Source organism: Magnolia sinica, chromosome 8, assembly GCF_029962835.1.
Source record: "Magnolia sinica isolate HGM2019 chromosome 8, MsV1, whole genome shotgun sequence".
In the NCBI taxonomy this organism is placed as follows: domain Eukaryota; kingdom Viridiplantae; phylum Streptophyta; class Magnoliopsida; order Magnoliales; family Magnoliaceae; genus Magnolia; species Magnolia sinica.
Window position 1 is genome coordinate 9902634 of NC_080580.1, and position 21680 is coordinate 9924313.

Here is a 21680-nt window from a genome sequence, read left to right on the forward strand (position 1 = left end):
GTTGATTTCATCAGATCTGATGGTTTAGTTCTGAAATTCTTTGTTCTTATTTATAAAGAAAGCAAGGTAGTAACTCCCAACTATGTTCTTATTTATGAAGACAATGAAGGAGATCGAATGCTTGTTGGCAATGTGCCATGGGAGTATGTCTATTACATTTGATTTTGTATTTCTGTTATGACATCGTGTGTTTTCCGCTGCATCTCGATCATATTTAAAATAAAAATATAACTCATTCATACATGTGTGATAGTATGAGTCAGGATGATCATCAAATGACTGAAATTCTAACTCTATAATCTTGACAAAATTATAGTTTAGTTGTTTGTTTGTTTTTAGTTGGAAATCTATGTGTGGACTAATCAGATTTTAAGCTTAAAAAAAGAATATAATTTGCCCATTTTAAAGGTTGGAAAAATCTACTAAGATCCTATAATGCTTTGAACTGAATATTGATTCTAGATCAAGCTCCTAGATTTAATCTCCATTACTTGTGTATGCATGTAAATGTAAAAGGACACTTCTCCTATTTATTAATAAAAATTCTAAGTATGTCATAGTGAGACATTTCTATGCATTATAATAGTTGAAACTTGAATTTGGGGACTGCCAAATGGACTCCATTTTTGCTTGCTTTGTTGTCCCAATAAATCTTTGTGGTGGGCTGAGTTTCATGGGTGCACTCCTGCTAAATTTTAGGGCAACTTGTATGGAATGACAGTCCTAATAAAAAACACGACTAATATGCACCTTGGAAGCATACAGTTATTCATTATGTGAGAGGTTTTCAGGTGAGATGAATGAGTTTTAAAATAAAACAGTCTTCGGTTTTGAGAAGCGATTCCCAGAATGTATGTGTGTTTCAGGGGCCATCTATACCTTGGAAGCATACAATGGAAGGTAAGAAAAACCCTGGAGTTTCCTTCTTTGAATCATGAAAACGTATTTATCCTGAATCCCATGCATTGACAATATTAGGCATGCTCATGAGTTGGACATGCATAATTCCGTAAAAATTGATGGAGCAGACCCGGATGTGTATAGGAGCTATCCGGATGTTGAGCGGGGGTCCCTTGAATGTGGGAACCTCTGTTATGACTATAATGAAGCTGTCAATTTTCTATGGACAGCATTGGAGTGGCCTGACCATTTGGACAGGCCCTGTTTATGTATTTTCTCGAAATTAATGGAGCAGACCCGGATGGACGTCGGAGCTATCCGGATGAGCGGGGGTCCTTGGAAGGTGGGAACCACTGTCATGACCATGATGAAGCTGTCCATTTTCTATGGACAGCACTAGATGGGCCTGGCTATTTGGACAAGCCGTGTTTATGTATTTACTCGAAATTAATGAAGCAGACCCGGATATGCGTCAGAGCTATCTGAATGAGCGGGGGTCCCTGGAAGGTGGGAACCACTGTTATGATCATGATGAAGCTGTCCATTTCCTATGCACAACATTGAAGGGGCTTGGCCATTTGGACAGGCCGTGTTTATATCTGTATTTGCAGGTATCACGCCCTTAACCTAAACCACACCCTAAACCTATAACCTAAACCTATTCTCAATTCCCCAAAGCTATAACCTATAACCTATAACCTAAACCTAACCTTAAACCAAAACCTATAACCTAAACCTTGACCTAAACATAAACCTAAACCTAAACCTATAACCTATACTTATAACCTTAACCTAAACTATAACATTAACCTATAACCTATACTTATAACCTTAACTTAAACTTATAACCTTAACCTAAATCTATTCTTAAATCCCAAAATCTATACTTATAACCTAAACTTAGACCTTAACCTAAACCTAAACCTATACTTATAACCTATAACCTATAACCTAAACCTTAACCTATAAACTAAACCTATAACCTATAACCTAAACCTATACTTAACCTTAACTTATAACCCAAACCTATAACTTAAAACCTAAACCCAATCTCGAACCCGAACCCGATTTCCTAAACCTAAAGCTTAACCTATAACCTATACTTATAACCTTAACCTAAACTTATTCTCAAATCCCAAAACCTATACCTATAACCTAAACTTAGACCTTAACTTAAACATAAACTTATACTTATAACCTATAATCTAAACCTAAACCTATAACCTATACTTATAACCTTGACCTAAAACCCAACCTAAACCTTAACCTATAACTCAAACCTAAACCTATTATAACCTATAACCTATAACCTAAACCCAAACCTAAACCCGATCCCGAATCCGAACCCTATAACCTATACCTAGAGCTTAACCTAAACCTAAACCTATACTTAAAACCTAAACCCAACCTAAACCTATACTTATAACCTAAACCTATTCTCAAATCCCAAAACCCATAACCTAAACCTAAACCTTAACCTAAACCTGTAACCTATAACCTAAACCAAAACCTATAACCTAAACCCGAACCCAAACCCGAACCCGAACCCGAATCCCTAAACCTTAACATAAACATGATCCATTCAAATCTTGTTAATCAAGGCTATTGTGTTCAACTAAATCACCTAAGTATTATCTACTACATACTAGTAACATACAATCAATATTGGGGCACCATCCCATAAGCTACAAGAATTTCATGTCCCCCTATAGCAAGGTATCCTCCATTGATAACATATATATATATATATATATATATATATATATATATATATAATTTATATATATATATATATATATATATATATATATATATATATATAATAAGTTGTTTATTTTCATTCACATTTACAAATACATAATTCAAGATTAATTTAAGGTTTTGAGAACTTACAGTTCCTTACAGATTTATAGGTTCACCAAAGAGGAAGGAATTGGACCTGAACATAAACATGATTAAATATCATTTTGGGTGTGCTTGGATGCTCAGTTAGTGTGAATAGAAAATTGAACTAAATATAGAGTAAATAGCCTAAATGAAGTGTGGCAACATTGCCATCTTACCATGAAGATGGTCTTCCAATAAGAACTCCAAAAATAAAAATAAAAAAATTCCTATTTCATTCGAGCCCATCTCCATCCCGATTGTTTTACAACAATAACCTACTTAAAGAAGCACACATTCTCATTAGTAAAATGCACACAATCCACATTTACTAGAAATTAAAGTGATTAACCATGTAGGAGCATATGTTGATAACAACTCATTTATAGGGCAACTGGCCCAATTTTATAAAAAACATATCAGCATTTCTTTTTGGGTGTTCCTCATCTACAGTTAGACATGTGCATTTTTTTTAGCACCACATTCCAATTACTACGGTCCCTATCCCTATGAATCCTATTGCAATACTTTTGGGGGCGCTCTAATAAACTTCCATGATTTATGGATTTGTTGCAAGGAAATGTAAGGAGCGAATCCATGGAGCCACAAAAGCATAATGACTTGTTGTTAGCCATGTTGTGGGCCAACATGTACTTAAGGTGGGCTCTAGATCAAGCGAAACAATTGGAAGAGATACTTCCATCCTTGATTTTAAATGAAACCTGCTCCAACCATTAAACGCAACACACACACACACACACACACACAATGCCCATATGCAATTCGGGTGGGCCATACTAAAGGAAATAGATTCTAGGATGAACCTTGTTGCTGGTATACTATTTCTAATTCTATTGTTCACCTAAACAGCCAATGGGGCTGTCTTTTAGGTCTTGAGCCTGCCTAATGGCATGCAATATTGTTCTAAGTTAGATGCAAGTAACTCAAATTGAACCATCCAAATTGTGACCCTAAAAATTTACATTGACTTGATTAACTAGCTATCCAGATTTGCAGACATTTAACTGACAGTTGAATGAAAAGCATCACATGGTCCTAATTCAACAAAAGGGTTCAGGAATCAAAGTATAAATCCATTAATTATATAAGTCTGATTTTTGGGATACCACCTATATACATTGAATTCATAGCACGGATGGTTTAGTTTGAGTTTACCATGTGCGAACCATGAAATGCATATGCAAGCATATGTTACCAAGTCCGAACCATGAAAAGCAATGCATTTTTCATTTCCTGTACATTAAGCTGATAGCCTGATATCTAATGGACTTGTGGCAGCTTCTTTGTGTTAGGTACTTGACATGTGCCTCCTTGGTTGCACCTGCGTTGTTAATAATTTTTAGGATAACCCAGATAATAGAAAGTAACAAGGTGACTTTCACTTTGGCATAGGAATATCTGGAAATCAAGTCAGTTGGAGTCACATAAATCCGGTCTAAAGAGTTGGGGTGGGTCCGGGCATAGGCTGGCCAAGCCTAAACCCGGCTCATTGTTACCCTAAGAGATGAGATGAGTTATAGTGCCAGAGGTTCCACATTTAACTTACTGAGTCGGCTTGATCGAGTTGTGCTCCTAACCCAAAAATCGATGAAAGTGCTTGTTAGTTGCATCATGCAACATGCACTACGTTGCTTCTTAGAGCTGGAACTGTGGGTTCAACTCAACCTGAACTCAGTTTGGGTCGGGTTGTTAGGGTCTTTGGATTGGGCTTCCCAACCTGATTTGAAATCGGGTTGGTTTGAAGTGAAGCAAAGTCAGGTCGAGTTGGGTTGGAAATAATCACAATATTTGTTGCCGTTGGGTTGGCTTGGATTCATTTTCAGCTAGGGCTGAGTGCAGAGGAAGTCAGGTTGAGCACAATGGGTTGGAATTTGGGTCCTCTTGAAGTTAGTTCAGGCTCAGGTTGACTCTCAACTCTGACCCAACCGAGCCAAATGGTCCACCTACCATATAATTTTACGTCCTAATGCGAGAAACGAAATATTTCCAATGTTAAAATGGACCACACCACAGGAAACAGTTGAATTGGACATCTACAGTTGAAAATTTCTTGGCGGCAATAGAAGTTTTGGATCAAGCTTATATTTGTGTTTTCCCTTCATCCATGTCTCTATTATCTTATGAACAGGTTGGATAACAAATAAACATCACCGTGGGTCTTAGAAAGGTTTCAACCGTGGAAATCATTATACCACTGTTTCCAGTCGTATGATTTACTTGATCTTTGGATATACTTCATTTTTGGGCTCAGCCCCTTAAATTAGATGAACACGGATGGACGGTGTGGATAGACCTCATACATTCAAGGTGGACCCAACTGAGTTTACTCAGTACGAAAAGAGCGTACTGAGTATCAGTACGCAATCCGATTTCCATCTCCAGACGGGAAGACAATTGGCTGGTGTACCACGCACCAGCTATATAGCTGATGTAGATACGTGTCGCGCGAGGACGAGCACCGACGCTCCTCGAGCTCCCTGTCATATGAACGGTTCAAAGGACATTAAGGTTACATGGACCTACAATGATGTATTTATTATATCCACACCGTTCATCCATTTTTAGAAAAGAATAAATCATATCCAAAGCTCAAATGGACCACACCAAAAATAGCAGGGACGATAATGATTTTCCCCATTAAAAAATTCGTAGGGCCCACCTTAACGTTTATTTTCCATCCAATCTGTTAATAAGGTAAAAAATACATGGATGAAGAGGATAAACAAATTTCATATTGGTCTGAAACTTCTGTGACCCCCAAAAGGGTCTCGATGGTAGACGTTCAATCTCCCACTGCTTTTTTCAGTGTGGTCCACTTGATCTTTATATTTCTCTTATTTTCCTCAAGCCTTAATACAAGATCAAAAAATGTATGGATGGTTTGGATATAACACATACCAAATGATGGGACCCACAGAACTTGCTGACGTCAATACAGCAGCTATATGTAGCTGATGTGTGGTACACCAGCCAATCCGCTTCCGTCCGGAGGGACGGGGTTTGCATAATGACGCTGCCACTAGGCAGGTGGCTAGTGGTCGGTGCTATGTGTGCCGACCATAATCTATGTGTTTTATCCTCACCGTCCATTCATTTTCACACATAATTTTAACAATTTATGCCATAAGTGAGAGAGATCAAAATATCAGGCTTACCACACCATCGGAAAACAGTAGTGATTGAACATCTACCATTGAAGACCTCCTACAGCCCACTGTAATGTTTATTTGACATCCAACCGGTAGATTAGGTCATACATACCTGGATGAAGGCAAAAAACAAATATCAGCTTGATCCAAAACTTAATGGTGAGAGTTGAATCGACACCGTGTGGCCCACTTGAGATTTTGATCTGCCTTAGTTTTGGGTTCATACTATAAATTTATCTGGAAAAAATGGATGGACGGCATGGATGAGACAAATACATCATGTTGGGGTACACAAAGCACTAACCAACCATCAGCCATTGGCTGGTGGCAGGGGAGTAGCCAATCCCTTTCCATCTCGATTAATCTAAGTAAGCTTAGTCTGTGGAGCCCACCGTGGATGCGGAGTTTATCCACTCCGTCCATCCATTAAACCACATAATTTTAGATCATGAGCCGAAGAATGAGGAAGATCCAAAGTTTGAGTGGGCCCCACCATAGAAAACAATGGGGATTCATAGATCCAGCCCATTCATTACGTGTGTCCCACTTAGATGAGGGGTCTGACCAAGTTTCAACCACATCCAAAACTCATGTAGGCCCCACCAACTGTTTTTATATGTTTTAGTATGTCTTCACATAGTTTTAGATGCTATGGCCCACCTAAGTTTTGTATACGGCTGATTTTTGGGATATCCCATACCCTAAATGGTACACATCAAATGCATGGTGTTGATGTTCTACACACATCATGGGAGGGCCCACACAGTTCGACTCAATGGGAAGTTTCCATGAGGTCAACCTTATAGTACCATTTCCCTATTTAGGGAACTCCTCCACATTGTTGTTGGCCTAATGTGTAGGACCTGCCTTTATATATTTTCTGTATATTCACACTCCATATGTTATTCTATCATATTTTAAGATGTGATTTCAAATCATAAAAAGATCTAAATCTCAGGTAGGTGGGCCATATCAATCACGAGATCAATAAGTTGTGGCACAAATTTGACTTGAATATTTGGCCTGATTTAGAAATCTGATCCATTCACTATATTCTATTAATCAATAGCTTTGATTTGACTGGTTTCTCACCCCTGATCAGGCTTAAGATGAGAAAGATATTAGGTAGACAAGATTAATCAACAATATGATGGGCCTTATCTTGCGATCCAATGGTCAGATTTGAGTGAAATTTAATTTAATCATCTAAAGTTATTTACTCTTCAATCTGGACGTATCAGATTGTCTAAAATCTGATCGTGCCCATTTAAAGAGTGTTTTAGACAAATTTAATTCGTTTCAAGTCATGATGGGTTGAATTTTGTAGTCTGTCTTAATTAGCAAGTTAAGAACACATCTGACCGTTAAAATCAACTTTAGGATGGCTTGATCATAGAATTTAATCAATCTCGTCATTATAAGTTATTCTTGCAAAATCTCTCTCTCTCTCTCTCTCTCTCTCTCTCTCTCTCTCTCTCTCTGCTTTTTTTTACCTAACTTTTCAATTTTTTTCAAAATATAAAATCTCAATTTCTATATAAAAATTTCAATTTTTTTTTTCAAAATCACTTCTCTTTTTATCTTAATTTATTTTTTCAAAATCTCAAAATTTCTCAAACATTCTAAAATTTGATTTGATTTTATTTATTTTTAAATGATCACAATTTTAATTTTAAAACTTCTCAATTTTCTTTTTCAAAATGTTAAATTTTTTTCAAAATCTTAGTCTTTTTTAAATCTCTCTCTCTCTCTCTCTCTCTCTCTCTCTCTCTCTCTCTCTTTTCAAAATCTGATTTTTTCTTAATCATTATCTTTTTCCGAATTTTTAATTTTTTTTTCAAAATTTATCATTATTTTCGAACTTCTAAAAAAATAAATAAATTTCAAACTCACAATTTTTTTCAAAACCTCATTTTTTATATCAAACTTCTTAGTTTATTTCAAAATACAAAATCTCAATTTCTATATAAAAATCTCAAAAAATTTTAAACTTATTAATTTCATTCGAACTTCTCAATTTTTTTGAAAATGCCAATATTTTATATTTAAACATCGTTTTGACTAGTCACTCTCCAGGATGAGTTTCAAATGAGAAAGATATTAGGTGAACAAACTTGTTCAACAATATAATTGGCCATATCCTGTGATCCAACCGTCAAATTTGAGTGAAATGTAATTCAAACACCTAAACCTATTTGCTCTTTAATCTGGACCAATCAGATTGTCCAAAATCAGTCTAGATCTGGATAAACTGATCATGCCCATTTAAAGAGTGTTTTGGATGGATTTAATTCGTTTCAGGTCAAATTGAGCTAATTTTTGTTTTCTATCCTAATTAGCACACTCTGAACATATCTGACCGTTCAGATCAACCTTTGGACGGCCAGATTATAGAATTTGATTAATCTCATCATTAAAAGTTATTCTTGGATTACACTTCTTTGTACTTGCTATAATTTTTTCACAAGTGAATCTTTGTGTGTATAAATGTTTAAGAGGTTCAATTAGTGGATGTCCCTACTAGTTTAGTAAAAAATCTCAATTTTTTCCACAGATAAATCTCAATTATCTTTTTAAAAATCTCATTATTTTTTTGAAATGTCCATTTTTCCAATATTACTTTTTCTTCAAACTTGTCAATTCTTATCGGACTTCTCTCTCTCTCTCTTTTTTTTTTTGTTCAAAATGCAAAATCTCAATTTCTATTTCAAAAAATATATATTTTTATTTTCACAATTTTTTAAAAACTCTTCATTTTTTTTTCAAAATATCATTTTTAAAATCTATTTTTTTTTTTTCAAAATTATCAACTTTATTCAATATTCTTTTATTTTTCTTTTTTGAAAATCTAGATTTTTATTAACCCATAGTTTTTTTTTTTTTTTTTTCAAAATCTCAATTTTTTTCGAACTTCATTTTCTAAAGTCTCGATTTTTAATAAAATATGAAGGATGTAGAGTGGGATTTTTCCTCTAATATTGTAAAGCATTTAAATCATTTTTAGAGCATAATAATAGTAATAATTTCCACTAAATTGATATAAAAAAAACACAAAAACGTTGCATGTAATCGATTGATACAAAAATAATCTTAAATACAAATAAATGAAATAAACTAGTGAAATTCTATTAAAAATAAAAAAACACTTCTTAAACTATAATAAAACTCAAAATTTCACCATATTCTTTTTTTTTTAAAAATGTGGTTAGGGGCAAAAGTTAATTTATGATGGACCATGGTCCGTTGTAAAAGCCAAAAAAAACTCTCTTAATGTTTTATTTTGGTTTTGGGCAGTAATTTGTGACAGATCAAAATCCGTCGCTAAATCCCGCCACTTATTGATGTTATTTCCTTAAAAAAGTAGTGCGTGACGGACTAAATCCATCATTAAACCAAGCATTTTTTGTGACGAATAAAATCCGTTGCAAAATCACGATTTTTGCGTAGTAATTCAATATCACTACTTTCTTTGGTGTGGTCCACATGAGCCTTTGATATGCCTCATTTTTGGGCTTATTGCTTAAAATAATATTTCAAAATGAATGGACATGTAATGACCCGAAAAATTTCGTGCAAAGACCCGAGTATTACCTCAAATTCATTAGAAGTTAATGTGGGTTAACTAACGTTAATCTCGATTGCTTGTGAAATTAGCACCAATCACTTTAAATTTGATCTGCAAGACTCAAAACCTATAGAATCGTTAGCGTTATGTTACCCTGAAATCTAGGATTCAACGCTAAATCCAGTTGCTCTCGGGAGTACTTAGAAACTTTGTATCGGACCTGGACCGCACGTCGAAAGTCCGATAGCGATAATCTTAGACATTTATGATCACCTTGTTGGGCTTGACTATCACCTCAAAAATCAAGTCCAGATGATGTCCTGAGTCGATTTGCTTGAGTCCGAAGTAAAGAGTGTGAGAAAGGTGAGAAATTAAATATGAATTTATGAAATCTGAGTCGTGTCACTTGCACGACGATTTTAAGCAATCTGACCATTAGATTCTGACCCAAATTTACCCTCGGATCAGGGAAGATGGCCCAGGCATGTCATAGTGCCAGTGGACCTGATCGAGTTTCGGTGACCGTTGAATTGAGATTGGTCCGCCATGAGCGATCTGTAAATCCGATCGGTACAAAAACTGAGTCTGACCTAGATTTATAGTCAGTGAGCTTAAGTCCGACCGCACGTGGAAAAGGGACCACCAAAAGCTCTCTGTTGGACCGAAATAGACCTGATTTGGTTATAACCTAAGTATACCTTGGCTCGGGGCTATTTTCATCAATTTTAGGCCTATATAAAGACCTTAATCCCTACTCTCAAATTCCATATGAATTTCCTAAACCCTAGCTAAAAGAGAGAGAAAGTGAGAGAGAAGTTGGTGAATCAACTTGAGATTCTTCCCTGTTATCCTGCGTACCTAAACAATCACTTCTGAATCGTTATTCCGGCGATTCTAAGTTCATTCTTGGGTAAGTCAATCAAACCCTAACCTATTTTGGAGCTTAGAATAGTCTAAGTGTTGATGTAACTCTTTTTCTTCATGCCTTTGGTTATCTAATCGCCGTTGACGAAAACTTATCGTCTGAATCAGATCTGTTGCGCACTTTCTGGTTTAAGGTGCGGACTATATTCATATAGGTTATAGTTTTCAAGGCTTTCAATGTCAGTTAATGGTTTATTCTTGTTATGGGTACAATTTCACATGCCAAATGCGATGTTTATATTGCGTTCCTGATATATATGAGCTATATTGAGATTTGTGTATTCCTTGTATATGTAGAAAGTATCGTATACGTATGAAATACGAACATGTGTTTGCCATGATTAATTGTCGTGTATTCGTGCTAGTTGTATATGTATCAACTCCTTGGCGAAAAGAATTGTCTAAATGTGTGTTATCACCAACATACGTCATGTATGTTGGAATATGTAGTCTAAGTATTTGTAGAAATGTCTGAATGATCTAGTGTGTAATATATTATCCTATTGACGGGCGTTGAGAAGAGATTCTCAACTATCTTATCGATGTGTATGATTTCCTACATACAATTTACATTCTTTGTTGTTTACTTCAGACACTACTTATTTGTAAATCTATGTTAAGTTGATATTCATCAAATGCTCATATACTGTATGATTAGAATTGTTAATCCATTACCGTTTGAATTGCTAGTATGATTATCTGTTATACCTGAATGTGTTTGGGACTATGAAATAGTCTAGGAAATCGGTAACAAATCTTGAGTTCATGACCGAGGTTATTTTCCCCACGTAGGACGTGTTTGACGAACCCAAGTCGTATTAGGGTTGACGGCAGTGGTTTGGCCATACAGAGTGTTTGCGCACTCTATGTCGTTCGACTCAACGTGCGCTCGTGCTAGTCGAGCTCGTCAAGTAACCCAATTGTCCCGGTGGATGTGCACTATGTATGGACGCTATTGTTTGAATCTAGGGTACCAAATTTACCAATGCAATCCCGTTAACCATTGTACCTCAATCCACTAAGACTCATGAGCCGGGCATGGTGGAATGAGATACCGTGGTCGAGCTGTCGGCCTACGCTGGGGTGACGAGCCTCCCCATAGTGATCAATGAGCACACTAGACTCTTGAGCCCATTATGATGGTATGGGACACTATATTCATGCCGTCGGCCTACATTGATTGGTGACGAGCCCTTTGTAGTGACCTCGAGCATACCTTGATACTGCATTGAGGCGACGAGCCTTAGGGTAGTAACTAAGGTATGATAGGCATGCATTGATTGGTGACGAGCCCTTTGCAACAACCTAGAACCATATAATCGTATGAGATTGTCTAGAACTGATGACCCTAGAATGGATCACCGTTTGGAAATTGATATGAGGAAGGTACCTTAGCTTCCCAATCCTGCTGTATGAAAAGGACTAATAACAACTTTGTAATCATGTTCATGCACCGCATTGCATGTGCTTTGGCGTCGTGGGCACTGCGAGAGGTTGTCATGCGTACCGTAAGATGAAGACGCTGAGGGAGTGCAGGCGAGAGCATGCATCATTTTTACATACATCTTTGCATTAACAAGAATAATTAAGATGTGTTTGATTGTATTGCCTTATCATTACTGCTTGATTGATTTGATAACATGTTAACTTTTACTATATAGTTCCACTGAGTTGATCACTCACTCCCACATTTTGGGACGGTGTTTCAACACTAACCAGACTCTGTCTTAGATGTAGATGATGATGCGACCCCTGAGGCAGAGCAGGAGTATGAGGATGATGAGGACGCGTTTTCTCTTATGCAGTTCTCAGGCGGGTTTTGACAGCCCAGAGCAGGCAAAAGAGTTACGCTAATACGAGGTTGAAGATCATGTATTTCTTAAGGTTTCCCCTATGAAGGGAGTCCTGCGGTTTGGTAAGAAGGGGAAGCTCATGACGAGATTTATTGGTCCATTTCAAATACTGGATCGAGTGAGAGCGGTAGCGTACCGCCTTACTTTGCCCACACCACTCGCGTGCGTGCATAACATATTTCATGTTTTTATGCTAAAGAAATACATTCCTGATCCTTCGCATATTATTAGTTGGGAGCAGGTGCAGTTGAGCGAGGATGCCACATATGTACTGCGACTTACACGTATCTTAGACAGGAAGGAGCAGGTATTGCGTAGCAAGGTCATCCCTCTTGTGAAAGTATTGTGGACGCATCGCAGTGAAGAAGAGGCTACTTGGGAGACTGAAGCTGAGGTCAGAAAGAGCTACCCTCAGATCCTTGAAGAGTATGAGAAGGTACAAATTTCGAGGATGAAATTTTTCTTTAAGGGGGGTAGATTGTAATGACCCAAAAAATTTCATGCAAAAACTCGAGTATTAACCAAATCGGGTCTATTTCGGTCCAACGGAGCACTTTTGGTGGTCCCTTTTCCACGTGCGGTCAGACTTAAGCTCACTGACCATAGATCTAGGTTAGGTTGAGTTTTTGTACCGATCGGATTTACAGATCACTCATGGCGGACCAATCTCAATTCAACGGTCATCGAAACTTGATCAGGTCCACCGACACTATGACATGCCTAGGCCATCTTCCCTAATTCGAGGGTAAATTTGGGTCAGAATCCAACGGTCAGATTGCTTAAAATCGGCGTGCAAGCGACACGACTCAGATTTCTTAAATTCATATTTAATTTCTCACCTTTTTCACACTCTTTACTCCGGACTTAAGCAAATCGACTCAGGACATCATCTGGACTTGATTTTTGAGACAAGGTGATCATAAATGTCTAAGATCATTGCTATCGGACTTTCGACGCGCGGTCCAGGTCCGATACAAAGTTTCCAAGTACTCCCGAGAGCAACTGGATTTAGCGTTGAATCCTAGATTTCAAGGTGACATAGCGCTAACGATTCTACAGGTTTTGAGTCTTGCAGATCAAATTTAAAGTGATTGGTGCTAATTTCACAAGCAATCGAGATTAGCGCTAGTTAACCCACATTAACTTCTAATGAATTTGAGGTAATACTCGGGTCTTTGCACGAAATTTTTCCAATCCTGCTGTATGAAAAGGTACCTTAGCTTCCCAATCCTGCTGTATGAAAAGGACTAATACCAACTTGGTAATCATGTTCATGCACCGCATTGCATGTGCTTTGGCGTCGTGGGCACTGCGGGAGGTTGTCATGCGTACCGTAAGAAGAAGACGCTGAGGGAGTGCAGGCGAGAGCATGCATCATTTCTACATACATCCTTACATTAACAAGAGTAATTAGGATGTGTTTGATTGTATTGCCTTATCATTACTACTTGATTGATTTGATAACATGTTAACTTTTACTGTATAGTTTCACTGAGTTGATCACTCACTCCGACATTCTGGGACGGTGTTTCAACACCAACCAGGCTGTCTTAGATGCAGATGATGATGCGACCCCTGAGGCAGAGCAGGAGTATGAGGATGATAAGGACGTGTTTTCTTTTATGTAGTTCTCAGGCGGGTTCATGTGAGTCGTGTCCTGATCTACGGGGATTCTGGGTTTTCTTTTGTAATAGATGATTTCATTTTGATACTTATATTTTGAAAACAAACACTTGTAATTATGACCTGGTAGAGCATACATATCTCAGGAACTTACATAGATATACTTATATATTTCTTTAACTCTTCCGCTTGCATATTTCACTTATTCCGGGATTATGTTTGCAGTTTGGCTTAATCTACTCCATGTTTTATGCACTCATACAGACAACATACATCCATCATTACATATGTTGCATAAGTGATGTTTTGAAACTCGGGAGCTGAGTTATGCTCGATCCCCGAATTTCAGGGCGTTACAGGACGGCATGGATAAAATATATACATCACAGTGGGCCCAGTAAGACCATCCAACTCTACATAGGTCCGGTTTCCTTACCCACGTACCAACTTACCATTGAAAACTTTTTGGAGGCTATAAATTTTGTTTGGATAAAACTCATTTTTTGGCTCATGACATTAAATTAAATTCTAAATCATATGGATGGATTGGATTCAACACATAAATCATGACAGGACCCTTATAATATGACAACCTCAACCCTTATGAACTCCACTTGTCGAATGACAACTACTACCCATATAACATGATAACCACGACTATGAAAACTATGACCCATATAACATGACAACTACGACCCTTACCACATTACAACCACGACCTCATATAACATGTTAAGGCTTTTGGTTGTAATGTAGTAAGAGTCGTGGTTGTAGGTTGATGTAATTAATAACGTGTTTATTTTTAAATAATAGGAGTCGAGGCCCACAATGGGGTGATCCGTTCCGTCTACCTTGTTGACCAGCTCACCGTGGAGCTAAAAAGTCCTGATTTGACAGTGTCCACTTCTAACAAACATCACAGTAGGCGTAGAAAATTTCAACAATAGGTGCCATTATCACCATAATTTTCTATTATGTGGCCCATGAGTTAGGTCTTGCCTACGCCAAAAAAGGCTTTCGTATGCATTACTTTCTCAGCATTAGATACAAAATCCGTACAACTATTGAACTAAGGACAAGAGCATTTTGGTTTGAAAAATTTTGAGGCTACCATGGGAATATTTGAAATGTTGAATCCCTTCGTGGAATACCATGGATGGAGGCCAATACGGTAAAAATCCCTATCTTAAACGACTGTCGGGCGTCTGCTATGAAGCCCAACACTCCGAGTCAACCTTTCTGTTTCTCTGTAATCAATCACGTAGGAATATTCGATATGGGATTGGTGAACCGGACCACATCAAACTCGAGCCGTACGGAGAAGTGGGCCCCACTTTCTTTAACGCTTCACGAGAAAATGGATCCAATGTTTCCATCAAGTTGGGCCCACTAACGTATGGTAGACGGTTAAAACCACCTTAATTAGCAGAAACTAAGGACTTCGAGGCTGCAGTTACATGGTAGGCGTTTAAGAGTACCTTGATAGAAACTAAGGACTTCGAGGCTGTAGATGGTAGTAGCAATGCTTTCAAAGCTTCTGCTGTACTTTCTCCTCATTAAGCTTACATCATCATCATCATCAGTGGACGGCCTTGATTTCATCTATAACGGATTCCGCTGTCTGAACTTGATCCGCAATGGCGTGGCGGAGATCACATCCGACGGCCTCTTGAGGCTGACCAACAACAGCCTGCATCAGATAGGCCGCGCCTTCTACTCTGTTCCTGTCCGCTTCAAGAGCAAATCCAACGGTGATATCTTCTCCTTCTCTACCACCTTTGTCTTTGCCATCGTTCCCGAAGATCCTAAACTGGGTGGCCATGGGATCGCATTCGTCATCTCCCCGTCGAATGATCTCCCCGGTGCACTACCCAGCCAGTATTTGGGACTCTTCAATTTAACCAACGTTAATGGAAATTCATCAAACCACATCGTGGCCGTCGAATTCGACACTCTCATCAGCCCCGAATTCGAAGATATCGATAACAACCATGTTGGAATCGATATCAATGGCTTGAGATCTACCAATTCCTCTCCTGCATCCTACTTTACTAACAAGAACGGTGAGTCTAAGAACATAAGCTTCATAAGCGGCAAACCAATACAAGCTTGGATAGAATATGATAGTGTAGAGAAGCAACTCAATGTAACAATATCTCCCATCGACGTCCTTAAACCAAATCAGCCACTCTTATCGACGAGCATTAATCTTTCATCAGACATCTTGGATGAAATGTATGTGGGTTTCTCCTCGTCAACAGGTTCCGTAGTCACATCCCATTACATTTTGGGATGGAGCTTCAAAATCAATGGCCCAGCTAGACCGCTCAATCTCTCAGCGCTTCCGATTCCTCCTCAACGACCCCACCACAGTGAAAAAAAATGGATGATTCTGGAAATTGGGTTACCGTTATTTATTGTTTTTGTGCTAATGGCCATCTCTATCGGCGTTTATGAGTTGAGAAGAAAGATCAAATTCGCTGAAATACTCGAAGACTGGGAGCTTGAATATGGGCCCCAAAGGTTCTCCTACAAGGATCTCTTCATGACCACCAAGGGCTTCTCAGAGAAAGCGCTTCTTGGTGTCGGCGGCTTTGGTAGGGTGTACCGAGGCGTCCTACCAACGTCTGGGATTGAAGTTGCAGTCAAGAAAATCTCCCACGAATCACGGCAAGGAATGAAGGAGTTCATCGCGGAGATAGCCAGCATCGGACGGATCCGACACAAGAACTTAGTCCGGCTACTTGGATACTGCAGGCGGAAGGGAGAGCTCCTACTTGTCTATGATTTCATGCCAAACGGTAGTCTCGACAAGATGATCTTCGACCATTCAGAGTCAGTGCTACAATGGAAAAATCGGTTTCAGATAATCAAAGGAGTAGCTTCGGGTCTTCTCTATCTGCATGAAGATTGGGTGCAAGTAGTCCTTCATAGAGATATTAAAGCCAGTAATGTATTATTAGATCATGATTTAAATGGGATGTTGGGAGATTTTGGGCTGGCGAGATTGTATGATCATGGGACCGATCCTCAGACGACTCACATGGTCGGGACCTTTGGTTACATTGCACCGGAGCTGGCTAGGACGGGTAAGGCGACGACGAGCACTGATGTGTTTGCTTTTGGGGTCTTCATGCTGGAAGTAGCTTGTGGGCGGAGGCCAATATCATTGACGGCCACGTTGGTGGAGGAGCCGATCTTGATCGATCAGGTGCTGGAGCGTTTGAAGAGAGAAGCGATCTTAGAGGCGGCGGACCCGAAGTTGGGAGGTGATTATGTGGTGGAAGAGATGGAGCTGGTGTTGAAGGTTGGTTTGCTTTGTTCGCACCCGTTGGCTGCGTCCAGGCCGACTATACGGCAAGTGGTGCAGATTTTGGAGGGTGATGATTCGGTGCCGGAACTGTCACTTGATAATTTCAATAGTAATGAATATGCAGTGGACCATGATGAAGGTTTTGATGATCTTGTGATATTGTTTCCTTCGTTTGATGCTCAGTCTTTACTCTCTGGTGGCCGTTGATTGTATAGTATTAATGTAGATTTTATCATGTTTGTGTGGTTCGTATAACAGTGGATTGAGTTTTGAAATGCATGTGTGCTTGTAGAATATTTGTATTCTACACCTCTTTGTGTGGGTCCACCGTAATGCAAGACGGACATCCAATCCGTCCATGAGGTGCATCAGTTCAAGTTCACTGCTTATAATTTAAATCAGGATGATCGAATTATTATTTTAATAAGTACAGGATCATCTCCGATCTGACTTGTAACAAGGAAGTTATGATTGTTTCATGAGATCGCACAATGTTGAATACAATAGCAAATGTGATTAAATGTTATAATGATTTTAAAGCTATTTGAAAGTTTATTGAATAATCTTTTCAAAAGAATAATATCATCCAAATTCAACTAATTATGAGGGAGTTATAATCATTTTCATGGGCCCGTGTAATGCTAAAATCAAGAACCAACGCGACCAAATAGCATCATGAACTTTGAACTTACTTCTAAATTGTCAAATAGTGTCTAGATAAGATATTTCTAAAAAACTATCTGAAAGATCTTTGAATTATATTTCTAAGATATATCAGATCACCTTGATCGTGGGATCACTTAAAATTGATTTGATCTTATATTTACCTTCGTGTTCCTAAAAGTGAAAGTGAACGCGAGTGCATACTCATGTTAACATTCTCCCCGGATGAAGGTAAAACACAGATATCAACTTGATCCAAGCTTATGTGTTCCAGAGAAGTTTTCAACGATAAGCATTAGATCCCTATTCTTTTTGTGGTGTGGTCCGCTTCTTTTAGCTTTGGATCTGCATAAATTTTGGGCTCATGCCCCCAAACCAGAATGATCTGAAAAAACGGATGGACAGCGTCGATTAAACGCATACATCACGGTGGGCTCATGGAATCGGGTCACCAGGCAATCGGGTCCTGTGCAAATGGGAAAGAAGGTATAGAATCCGGTGTGCGTTCACCATCGTTAAAAGCGATGGCTCATCCCCTTCCCCGTAGTGTCGTCATACATGGCCTCAATCCATACCATTCAAGATTATTGGCCCCACTGTGGATACAGTATAGGCTGAAAGTCAGATCGAACACATTTGTTAGGCTTCTTTGTAACCGTTCATTTGAAGCACGGCAAGTCGCGTTCGTCAATTGCTGTTTTGCTACGGCTATTCTCTAGACTGAGTCAAAATCATTAAAACGATGGAGGGGATCTGTCATCTGTCCAATTCATGGGACCCACGCTTGTATTTGGTCCAATACATGGCAATATATTTCAAGAGCAGAAAACGATACATCACTCAATCTCCACCCTATACATTTCTAATTGAACGATAATATGAATAATTCATCTGGAAGCCTGGACTGTCCACGGATTGGCCCAGTGGTTGCACCAACCGAAAGATGGCAACCGTCTGATCACTGTCATCTGGGCCAATGGTTCAGTGATCTTGCTATAATGGCCCTGACGCAGGGATGAAGGTGATGAGGTAGATCACTGTCTTCTTCAAGGATAACTACTTCGAATTCATGGAACTTCCCTTTACTCCTCACAGAGATCAAGAGGAAAAAAGTAAAGAAAATAGAAAATAAATTTTATAAAATTTAGATTGATTTAAAAAAATAAAAAAAATAAAATCTACAACCCTATAAGTAAGTATACAAACCTTGAAAAAAGTTTTGGAATTAACCTACAAATAAAACTCAACAAAATCCGTAACTTAAAATTACTATTTATGGTTGTTCTCCTAATTTTTCTAAATATATTTTTTTAAAATGTTGAACACAACTTGTAAAGCCTAGCAGATGAAGAGTTACAATCAAACCAAATTTATTAAAAATACTAAAAACAGAAATAAAGATGAAATTTGACTGTCAATATGATGGAACCTCGCAAATTTGATGTAGGCAACCCGCCATAGCTGGGTTGATCGGCTAAAGTAGCTCGTTATACCCCAAAATCATGTATGGTACGTCTGAGTAACTCATTCCAATTTACGAGATATGCCTGTTTTAAGGTTCCGACAGTCACGTTAAATTCTGCCGCCTGTCGGGCTTTCTTTGGTCTATCTTAGACATGAAAGTGTCTGCAACCCGCTCTACATCAAGTCCGTGCACCAAAAATATCCCATTGATTGGATCATCTTTTTTTTTTTGGTTATGGTTAGCTTGTTAGTACACACACTCCACGTTAGCCACCCCTGCTAGGGATAGATACCAAGACCCCAAGTGTTGAAACAAGGTATCTCCACTCAGTCTGCCAGTTGAGCCATGGATCCGGGTGTAATTGTCGTGTATCAAATGCACGGTTAAAACAAAAACTTTTTTTTCTTACAGCCTATGTTCATCCACAGTACGGCCCACGATTTGGAAGGTCTGGATTGACGCACGTTTGCCAAATGCCACATATGGTACTCACCATTTGACGCTGTGGTAAACAAACATTAGAATCCATCTTCTTCATCTAACGCGGGTCATAGGGAGCCGATTAGGTGCTGCCCTTACTGTGGGCCCACCTTCATGCATCTACTCTATATCCGCACCATCCATCGGTTTTTCCATATCATTTTCGGGCATCCCAAAAGCGAAAAAAATCTAAGCCTCAGGTGGACCATTCTATAGGAAACAGTGGTCTAGTATGGTCCACCTAAGAATTAAATTTACTTTATGATCCGTTTCGCATGCGCATTTAATACTTGAGCTTAAAATTAAACAAATTCAAAGCTTAAGTGGACCATACCATAAGAAATAATGGAGATAATGACACCCACGGTTGAAACATTCCCACGGGCCCACCATGATAGACCTAAACAAAGGGAAATACAAATAGGAGCTTGATTTAAAACTTTCTTACTATGCGGTCCACTCGAAGTTTGGATCTGCTTTGTTTCTGGGCTCATGGTTAAACAAGCCGGCAAAAACAAATTGACGGCATGAATACATCACAGTGAGCCTGGATGGATATACCTCTCCACCCAGTTCTGGTCTGTCTAAATGGAGAGTGGATTCGGTGAGACCCCGGCCTCACCCAAGATGGTGCGGCCCTTCCCATAAGGTTATTGTGGGGCCCACCTTTGATGTATGTATTATGTATTCACACCGTCCATCTGTTTTCCATATCATTTTAGGTCATTGTCCCAAAAATGAAGTAGATCCAATTGTCAAGTGGATTATAATACTATTAAAAACTTCTTAGGGCACAGCTTAATGCTTACGCAGTGTTTGTTTGCCATTCAATCTGTTGTTAGCTTGATCCAAAACTTTTGTAGCCTATTAATGGTCAATCAATATTATTGTTTCTTATAGTATAGTCCACTTGATAATTATTGGATATGTTTCATTTTTGGTATAATGTTATAAAATGATTTTGAAAAATGGATGGACGGCGTGAATATATAATACATACATCAAAGTGGGCCTGTGGTAAACCCACGGTAAGGGCCGCGCCATCTTCGGTGTGGCAGGGTCTCACCAATCCACCCCCATCTATATGTTTTTCCACATCATTTTAGGTCAGTAATTAGGTCAACCATACCATAGGAAGCAGTGGTGATTGACTATTAATGTGCCACAAAAGTTTTAGATCAAGCTTTATATTTATTTATTTTTACTTCATCCAGGCTGATGTGACCTTACCAACAAATTGGATGTTAAATAAACAATATAGAAACATTAAGATGTGCCTTAAGAAGTTTTTAATGGTATGGCATTCAATCACCACTGTTTCCAATAGGATGGTCCACCCAATAATTGGATTGCTTCATTTTTGGGACAGTGCTCCAAATTAATCCAAAAAATAAAAAAATAAATGGACAACATGGATACAAAATACAAACATCATGGTAAACCCACAGTGAGGGTTGCACTGTCTTAGGTGAGGCTGAGTATCACCTGATCCTCTTCCAACATGCAGCTAGAGCTATACACGAACCAAACCGAGTGGAGTTTGGCCCAGCTCAGCTCGGCAGGCTACCCAACTCAAATTCGAGCCTGATTGGCCGGTAGTTTGGTCTGGCTCGAGCTAAGTTCAAGCTGAGTTCAAGTTCGAGTTTAGAATTTAGAATTCTTAATTAATATAATATATATTATATATTATAATATATATAATATATAATTTATTTAAATATAAATATTTATGAAATATTTATACTAAGTGAACTCAATTCGAGTCAAATCGATTTGGATCTTCTTCATTTTTGTGATCATGACATAAAATGGTCTAGGAAAATTGATGGACGGTGTGGAT

General features: G+C 38.5%; 1 protein-coding gene across 1 annotated transcript; it reads left to right on the plus strand.

Annotated features, from left to right (window-relative positions):
* Window positions 1-15353: 15353 nt before the first annotated feature.
* On the plus strand, window positions 15354-17507 carry LOC131252820 (L-type lectin-domain containing receptor kinase SIT2-like). Its single transcript, XM_058253547.1, has one exon. It carries the CDS (start codon window positions 15430-15432, stop codon window positions 17437-17439), a length of 2010 nt encoding a protein of 669 aa, XP_058109530.1. The 5' UTR covers window positions 15354-15429; the 3' UTR covers window positions 17440-17507.
* The last annotated feature ends 4173 nt before the right edge of the window (window positions 17508-21680 follow it).

Excerpts from the sequence above, each read along its gene's own strand:
- LOC131252820 (XM_058253547.1), top strand. The coding sequence starts at position 15,430 with ATGGTAGTAGCAATGCTTTCAAAGCTTCTGCTGTACTTTCTCCTCATT.